An 8,915-nucleotide genomic window follows, 5' to 3' on the forward strand; every position below is an offset into this window, starting at 1 on the left:
CAACCGCTGAGGAACAGTCATTCAGCTTCACCCATTGTTGCCATGGAAGGAAGGCCTTTCCTGTCCGCGTCCTCGCCGTCTGTTGGTGCGACCGCGTGGGCAGTATGTGCCGAGGGGCTGCTTCTCCGCTGCCCTGAGTCCTCGTGCCTGTGGACAGCACCCAGGACAGACCCCTAGTCCCTTTCCACCGTGATTTCCATCCTGACTTCTCAATGCAGTTATTTCTCAGGTGGCTAGAGTGTATTTTCAAGTAATTCTTGTTTCAAGAGCAGTAGGTGGAGATACACTTTTCTGAACTCTTTCATACCTGAGAGTGGCTTTCTGTCACCTTCACACACAGGAAAGTTACTTCGGCTGGTGGTGAGGATGGGGGTCAAGGGGGAAGGGAAAGTGACTTCCCCACTGCCCCATGGTGGGCTGTCATCCTCTGGTGCAGTGACCCCCTTTCATAGAATTTCCCGCTTCCGGTCTCTCCCCCCTTCCCCTCCCCCACCATTTTATCACTGTCACCACCAGAGTTATCCTGGAAAAACACAGACCCGCTTATCCTACTCTACTAGTTAACAAGTCCATGGCTCCCCCTTGCCTTCCAGATAAACTCCAGAAGCCTTTGTTTGCATTGTCCTTCATACCTCTTCCCTTCAGTCATTCCGCAAGTATTTATTGAATACCTACTATATGCCAGGTGCTGTTTAGGCCCCAGGAGTGTAGCTGTGGACCAAAAGACAAAAACTGTCCTCCTGAACTTTTCATGCCTTAGAGGAGACAGACAATAACACAAATAAGCAAAATGTATTCAGCACTGGCTGGTGGTAATGGGTAAGGAGAAGAATAAAACGGGGACGGGGATAGAGGGTAGCAAGGGAGGACCTCCCCAGGAAGATGACATCTGAGGAAGCGAGGCTCAGGGTCCATACCTGGGGGAGGAGCCTCCCTTCAGAGGCAACCGGAGCACAGAGGCCCTGAAGAACCGCCGCGAGGCCCGTGCGTCTGGGGCAGAGGGAGCCAGAGGGCCAAGAGGCCCCAGGCAGATCGGTAGGGTCTTCCTGGGTCACGGTAAGGACTTTTGCTTCTACTGTTAGTGAGATGAGTGACTGATGGGTTTTGAGCGGGCGACACGACCAGATGTGATTTCTTGCTCGCCGCGTGCCGACACTTCGCACCAAGAGACCTCTCTCAAACACGCAAGTCTCTCTTCTCAGCTCCACTCCCTGCCTCCGAATCCTTCAAAGCCCGGCCCAAACGCCCACCCCCTCCTTTGTGTAGCCTCCTTCATGTCTCTTCCTGGGTTGCACCTTCTGCTTGCTTCCATGCCACTGGGTACATCTCTGCTGAAAGCCTTGTCTTTGTGTCTCTATTTCCCAGTAGCTCTGAACTCTGAGAAGGGGGCTCCTTTTATGTGTTCCCCATGCCCAGCACAGTGTCTGCCCCTTAGTACTCTCAGGACGTCTAAGTGAATGCATGGATGCATGGATGGCTATAGGCAGGGGGAGAAAAGATTATGCCTATGAGGCTTTTAAAACAAGACTTTGCCCATAGCCTGCAAAGCCTTTCAGCTCTATTTCGTCATCTCCACAAATAAATATAGCATGTTTTTTCCCAGCCACAAAGTAGCCTCTGTCCTCAACGTTGTTCTGAGAAATTGACCCCGTGATCAGTTCAGACACCATGTCCCAGCACCGTTCTAGGCAGAATGTCCCGGCCATTCAGTGCCCCGGCTCTCAGCTGAACACCTGCTTTGGGAATTTGGCAGGATCTGACAAAGCAGGAACATTCTCTTAAGTGTATCACATTTATTCATCCATTTGAAGCACTTTCAGCTCCTTTAGCAACTGACAGCTGCCTGACTTCCGTGAATGCGTCTAGTCACTTGATAATGACTTGAAGAGGAAGATAACTAGTGAATGTATAGCATTTTCCTTAAAGAATTAGAAGTCTCCACCTTTGTCCTCCCTCTGCCCCACTCAGATGCCTCAGACAGAGCCTGAACTGTAGACTTAAATTCCTCTGTGTTCAGCAGCCCATCACTGTCGCCTGCACCCTTATCCCCACTGGGCCCAGCGTGATGACAGGAGCAGGTTTCTCTTGGGGTGGGAAGAAGTTAGGGCTCTGCCGCCAGGAGAATGGGAGGTGGGATGAACCTTGGAATCTCAGCCAGGGGTGCTTTGTCCTCCCTGCCCCCATCCACAGTCTGCAGGCTTTTTCTTTCAGCTCCTGGTGTTCCCTCCAGAGGGAATCCTTCCTGGAATGCCCAGGAGTCGTGTTGTCACCTCCCCCCACAAAGTTTCTCTTGGCCGGTGTGGCAGGTGAAGGAGAGAGGGCGGGAGGAGAGGGCAGTTCTTCCCTATCTGTGCGTTTCCGCGGCCTTCCCGGTGGGCACCCTTACCCTTACTGTCCCTTTTTCACGTTTCTGGGACAAAGGAGCTGTTCGTGATACTGTATTATCAACTTTAAACAACTTTGTGTGTTATGGCACCTGAGTAGCCGTCATCTCTGTATTTATTAACAGAGTGGGCTTAATAAAAACAGCTGTCCTGAGCTAATCTGGTTAAGATGTGGAAAGAGAAACAAAACTAGTCATCCTTGTGCCTTCTCAAGGTCACTCCTTTATTTTCAACTATACTCGTGGAGCAACATCTATCTGCCCAAAATCTGTACTTTGATCTCATAACCAGAACCTAACTTGAAGCGTCCCAATTGTAGCCTGGTAAGATAACTAGAGCACACGGTGATCTGATAACACGCTCTCGGGCTGAGCAAGCCATTACCTGCGCCCTCCTTCCTTCTGCCCTCCCGGCACTCCCAGAAATGCTCAGCAGACAAGTACACAGAAGGGCTTTTTCCAGGGTTTATGTAGAGAAGCCAGGGGGAGCCTCGGTCGGAAACCCTTATGCACAGTAGGGTCTAACTTCGTTTCAACGGAAAGCTCGGTTTGCTCAAGTAAGCTGGATATCTGGGAACCTGAGCATCATTCCCATTGTCAAAGTGCTTAATTATAAACATGGCACAAAAATCCAGGTTCTCGCAACCCCTAGTCCAACCCAGGATGCAAACCTGAACGGGTAACAGTGAAGATCCCCTATCGTATAGAGATGGCCCCTCGGAGATCCATATTAGGAAGCTACACAAACGGAGAGCTGTAAAGCCCAACACCTTCCGTTCATAGAAGACATTTTTTTTTCAAAGAGCTAAAAGCACAGTGAATGTGGAGGTATTCTCTTGACAAGTGGAGAAACTGAGGCCAGGGGAAGTCGAGTCACCTGCTGAGAGACACAGAGTCGAAGTAGTGAAGTGGCTCTGACAATGAAAATGAACCGTTTTCTTCCCTAAAGATCCCAAAAGAAAAGCGAGGAGACTCCACCGAGTTAATATCTAGCTCAAGGAAGAGGAATAGGAAAGTGTAAAAGAAAAGGAGGAAGGGGAAAAAAAGGAGAGCGGGAAGGAAAACACACACACGTGAAAGAAGACATTGTCGGCAACCATACGTAGTCAGGGTTGCAAAGTGAGAGTTCGGGAACCTCGAGGAAGCCAGCAGCATGAATTGGAAGGTTAATATGGTCATAATGGCAGGAAGCGAATGCAGTCCACTCGGCCAGAGAATCTCAGCTGCAGGATTTGGGGCAGACCAACTGGAAAGGATGCTACTAGTGGCCACGTTCGAGAGCCTGAAGTGCAGGGTGGCAGGAGGCCCTCATGGAAGATGCAGAGAAGAGCAATTTGAAAAGCAAACCCCAGCACGGCAGGCTACACGGATTTTCTGTGAACTGAGGCCCACTGGGTTGTGCCCTGTGAGAGTGACCAGTGGAAATGGCCCATTTTCCTGACTGACGCCAGGGAGAGCAGGAAGGTAAGGAACTGCTGAGGTGGGAGCAAAGGAGGGCAGGCTGGAGTGAAAACAGAGAGCACGTCTGCTCGCTGGCCGCCAAGCCCTGCGCCCCTTCTCTGACGCAGAGGTTGGGGACCAGGCAACACACCCTGGGGGGCTTTATGGCCATGACACTTCCCACAGTGAGACACCACCGGCTGGTAGAGACCACCCTCCTATTGAAAAACAGTCTCTACTGCAGCTTCCACTGAGAACTGTTGGTGACAAAGTTTCCCTAAAACATACACCATATTTTAAAGTTTCTATCTTTTCTGTTTCTCTCCTGGCCTTCTCCCCACTGAAGAAGGAAGAAAAGGGCAGAACATTCCCAGGCACCCTCCTCCACCACTGCCCCCGTCCCCGCCCACCCCCCTGTCTGCTTCCTCAATTGGAAGCAAGATACGAAGATTCATCTCTTCCAGTGTTCTCGTGTCCCTCGGGACTCTGCTGACCACCCTGGCACTCAGTCTTGTGTGTGTCCCCTTCCCAGTCCCTGGCCCTCACCTCCCAGGTGTTGGATAAAACCAATGTCTTGGGAAAAGTGGCTAAAAAGAGGGGAGATAACAGTTTTCTTTGTCACAAAAATATGAAGCCATCTAAAAAGGAAACATGAAATAGTATAAAGAGGAAAATCCATTTTTGCTAAAAAGAAATTCTTAAATATGATTTTTCAAAGTTCTTAGAGCCAAGAGTACTATTTTTAAAAAAATAGGAACACAACCCACTTATTCAGGGTGTTGTTTGTGAAATAAGAACTGACCCAAGCCTTGCCGAGTGGGCATCTCTTGGTGGCGCGGTTACTGCCGCCGAGGCCCATCGTGAAGGTGTCAGGTCCACTTCTGGCTTATGGCTGGTTGGAAAAGAGCCAGCCCCATTCACATTGTCATTGGCAGCCAAGTGCGTTGTCTTATATCCCACTTTTCCAGCAAAGCTGACGTTGGTATGTTTCTCTTTGGCCTGGTGTGTGGAATCAGTTTTGTGTGCTCCCCATGCCTGGGGAGCCTGGGTAGAGGCATGAGAGGGGAAAGAGGAGAAGTGAGTAGAGGGTGCAGGCAGAACGGAGGTGGAGAGTGTGCCCAGGAGCTGGCGGCGAGGCTGCTGGTGCCCTGTCCCACGTGGTCCGAGGTCCAGCTCCGTCCCTGGTCACAGCTGCCTGGGAAGCAGGCTGCCTCGGGAGACGCTACGTGCTGAGGGTCAAGCTGCCGCATCCGCTGTGTCCCAGGCTCAGGCAGAGCACTAGAAAATCAGGCTTGACCCAAGCGGCCAATTAAACTTTCCATTGGTGGAGACAATCAAGAGTTTCTAAAACATACATGCAATCCTTGCATTTGAGTAGTTTGTTTTTCAAGGACATGCAACATTTACTGACATAGGGCCGCGGAGCAATAGGAGAATGATTAGTGATACTCCGTGGTGTGGTTTTGGGTGGTCTCAGTGCCAGAGTAAAGCATTAGAAGGCATTTGGGGGTGGGTTGTACCACCTCCAGAAGGGCCTGTCACACCTTCCGAGGTTTTAGACCTTCCACCTGTGGCTTCTGAGATAACTGGTATTATGAAACCAAGGTCTGTACTGAAATACAAAGCAGGCGCTTTGGAGAAGGCCCGATACGTGCTTATGCTCTCTTCCTGACCCTTTCGGGGTGGCTGGAATGTCGTGGCTACTGCCACTCCTGATGCCGGAGCGTCCCAGCCAAAACCCTTGGGACTGGATGTGCCTCAGTCTGACTCGTTTGTTTTTGTTTTTTTTTAGAAAGTCCATACAGTGCCTAGACCATAATTTATATAACACCCTAGGAGAGTCTGGGGCTGCACTCTGTGTTCAAACACATTCTTACTTCTATAGCGATATGTATGAATGAAGAGAAACAGTCGATAGCCTCACACCAGGTCAGGCTTTACGGCCGAATGAGGTGAGTTTGGATCAATTTTGCTGCCAAGTGAGTTTCCAGAACTTTTGCTTGGCAGAGCTTGTTGGATTTGGGGATCGTGGATAAGGACATGCTGGTCCCTGTCCCGTGCCCTGGTTTGTCCAGAGCTCTGCAGGACACTCCAGTGTCTCCCCTTGCTTCCAGCTCCCCCGTTCCATCCCGAGTTGTCAAAATGAGTTTTCAGTAGTGGGAGGAGGATGTAAGGTAATAAGCCTCAGAGCTGACTGAACGTCCAACTGAAGTGGGCCCCTGTAAAGACAGGCATGGTGCAGAGGCAGGGGAGCCAGATTCACTCACCGAGCCTCTCTCGCTAAAATAAGGGTCACCCCCGAAATGTGACCAAGGTTATATTAGAATAATTAAATCGCAGGCCTACTTCAACACAGCAGGAGTAACACACGGATTTTACCCCCTCAAGGAATTACAGTGGCAGAGAATGAGAAAGCATCCTGAAAGGGTTTGGATAAGCATGTGACTGACAGGGCTGTGCTGGACGGCCACGGGAGCCGGGATCAACCCAGCTCCAAAAGCAACAACAAAGAGAACTGACAACAGATCCCGAAGTCTGAGTGTCCCCCACTCAGGGGGACAGGACTGTGACCTGGGCCCAGCTGCTCTGGCCAGGCTTACAGGGTTCTAGCCAGCAGGTTGCCACCTCCTCCAGCATTAAAGGGAGCTGCTACGTGTATGCGCTGTGTCCTGCTGATGACATCCCTGAGAGCTGGGGGAAGAAATCTGGGTTTCTGAATGGCTGGAACTCGGGCTCTTGCTTTTGTAAATTAACTGGGTCAGAAGTTGGAGAGGATTATAGGCTCAGGGCCAAGGAGCAGCCAAAACATACAAGGGCTTGGCAGGCAATGGCAGAACATGATATGGCAGAAAAGGGAAGGAAAACCAGAGGAGAGAGCCTGGCAGTGATTGGGAAAGGGGTCAGGGCATTCGGCTCACCCCAAGTGTGGTATTTCCTGTTCTGTCAAGAAGGCCAACGTGCAGGGAGGTTGCATTCTCCTGAGGGTTAGCAATCTCCCAGAATGTCTCCTGTTAGCTCCAGGCATCCTGATGTTTCACTATCAGGCAGCTCCCCCGGCGGGTCGCAAAGGTCTCCAATGATAGATGGCCTGTCCAAGGTCATCAGTAAACACAGACGCCCTGTCTCCCCATCGCAGTCATCAAACCTCAGGGCACCTAGGGGTCGCTGGGCTGGATGGTGCCCAGCGTGGTGGCGTGATGTCAGATCTCAGACAGCGGGGCACCAAGAGCTTGCCCAGGCACGAGGACGGCCAATTTATGAAGTTCATCAATGGAGCTCACGGGTCCTGTGAACAAAGGACGGTTTATTTTTCATTCCGTGGATTTGTTCTTATCTGCTTCATTCATATTTTTCTCAGATTAGTGGAAGTGTAATTTACATACAATAGAATTCAACAATTTTAAGAATTCAGTGAGTTTTGTCAAACATAAATAGTCACACCTCCACATACAGGATATAGCACATGTGTTGGCAGACTACAGCCCGTGGGCCAAATCCGGCTCCCACCCTGTTTTTGTTTTGTACCTTTTTAGAGTTGTAGAAAAATAAATAAGATGAAGAATATGCGACAGAGACCGTATGCAACCCGCAGCACCTAAAATCTTTACCATCTGGCCTTTAGGGGGATGGTTTGCTGATACAGAATGTTTCCATCACTCCTTGGTGTTCCCTGCGGCCCCTCTGCAGGATTCCCCTCCCCCGCCCCCCTGGCAACCACTGACCTGCTTTCTATCACTGTAGTTTTACCTTTTCTAGAATTTCATATAAATGAAATCACACAGTATGTTGCCTTTTGTGTCTGGCTTCTTTCACTTATAATGCTTTTGAGATTCATCCTCTGGGGCTTTGCGTGTGTCAGTAGTGGGGTCCTTTTTTTATTTCTGAGTGGTGTGATAGCCCATTAAAGACAGGGTCTAACTTAAGACAGCCCTCAACATGTTTTAACCACCCGCAGGCTCCACGTAGAAGAAAGAGGAGGTGCAGGGGGCGGTGGCCGTGGCCGGGCAGCCCGGCGCGCCCGCTCTCATGGCCCTTGTCTTTGCAGGCATGAACAACCGGGAGGTGCTGGAGCAAGTGGAGCGCGGCTACAGGATGCCGTGTCCGCAGGACTGCCCCATCTCCCTCCATGAGCTCATGATCCACTGCTGGAAAAAGGACCCCGAAGAGCGGCCCACTTTCGAGTACTTGCAGGGCTTCCTGGAAGACTACTTCACCGCCACAGAGCCCCAGTATCAGCCTGGTGAAAACCTGTAAGACCTGGGTCTGCAGAGAGAGGCCTGGTCCAAGAGGCTTCCCCGCCCCCTCCCCATTAGCTTTCAATTCCGTAGCCAGCTGCTCCGAGCAGAGCAGTGAGAACTGTCCAGGATCAGATTGCATGTGACTCTGAAGCTGACGAACTTCCATGGCCCTCATTAATGACACTTATCCCCAAATCCGAACCTCCTCTGTGAAGCATACGAGACAGAACCTTGTTATTTCTCAGACTTTGGAAAATGCGTTGTATCGATGTTATGTAACAGGCCAAACCTCTGTTCAGTGTAAATAGTTATTCCAGTGCCAACGATCCTAGTGCTTTCCTTTTTTTAAAATGCAAATCCTATGTGATTTTAACTCTGTCTTCACCTGATTCAACTAAAAAAAAAGTATTATTTTCCAAAAGTGGCCTCTTTGTCTAAAACAATAAAATTTTTTTTCATGTTTTAACAAAAACCAACCGGGACAGGTGTTTGTTTTTTATTCTTTTTTCTAAATATGAATATATATAATATATACATCCCTGTACATACACCATGTGGGTGCTAACGTGGAGACCGTGGCCGACGTGGGCCACAGAGCTTCGGGACCCAGAGTGAGGATTTGACTGGAAAATCAACACAAAAGCACCGGTGTTATTCTGAAAACCAGTGGCCTCGTTCTTTGGCTTTTGCAAAACATGATTTGATTTTTTTTTTTTTAATTTGGATTGCACTTTTTTGGTTCATGACTGTGCTGTAGATGGCTGTTACTTTGACTCTTTTCAGCAGCACCCCGCCCCCAGCTGAATTCACAAGTTCTGTTTCCAGTATTTGCTTCGACTTACTACGATCTTGAA

The 8,915-nt window shown here is 49.9% G+C and overlaps 1 protein-coding gene across 5 annotated transcripts in view; it reads left to right on the forward strand.

Annotated features, from left to right (window-relative positions):
- The window catches only part of FYN (FYN proto-oncogene, Src family tyrosine kinase), a 209,662-nt gene extending 201,129 nt beyond the window's left edge, over nt 1–8,533 (forward strand). For all 5 annotated transcript variants that reach the window (XM_067702330.1, XM_067702327.1, XM_067702326.1 and 2 more), the window contains one exon: nt 7,869–8,533. In XM_067702330.1, coding sequence (XP_067558431.1) covers nt 7,869–8,077 — 209 coding nt within the window. In that variant the 3' untranslated portion in view covers nt 8,078–8,533. The remainder of the gene's footprint in view (nt 1–7,868) is intronic.
- Nucleotides 8,534–8,915: the final 382 nt, after the last annotated feature.

Source organism: Pseudorca crassidens, chromosome 13, assembly GCF_039906515.1.
Source record: "Pseudorca crassidens isolate mPseCra1 chromosome 13, mPseCra1.hap1, whole genome shotgun sequence".
Classification (NCBI taxonomy): domain Eukaryota; kingdom Metazoa; phylum Chordata; class Mammalia; order Artiodactyla; family Delphinidae; genus Pseudorca; species Pseudorca crassidens.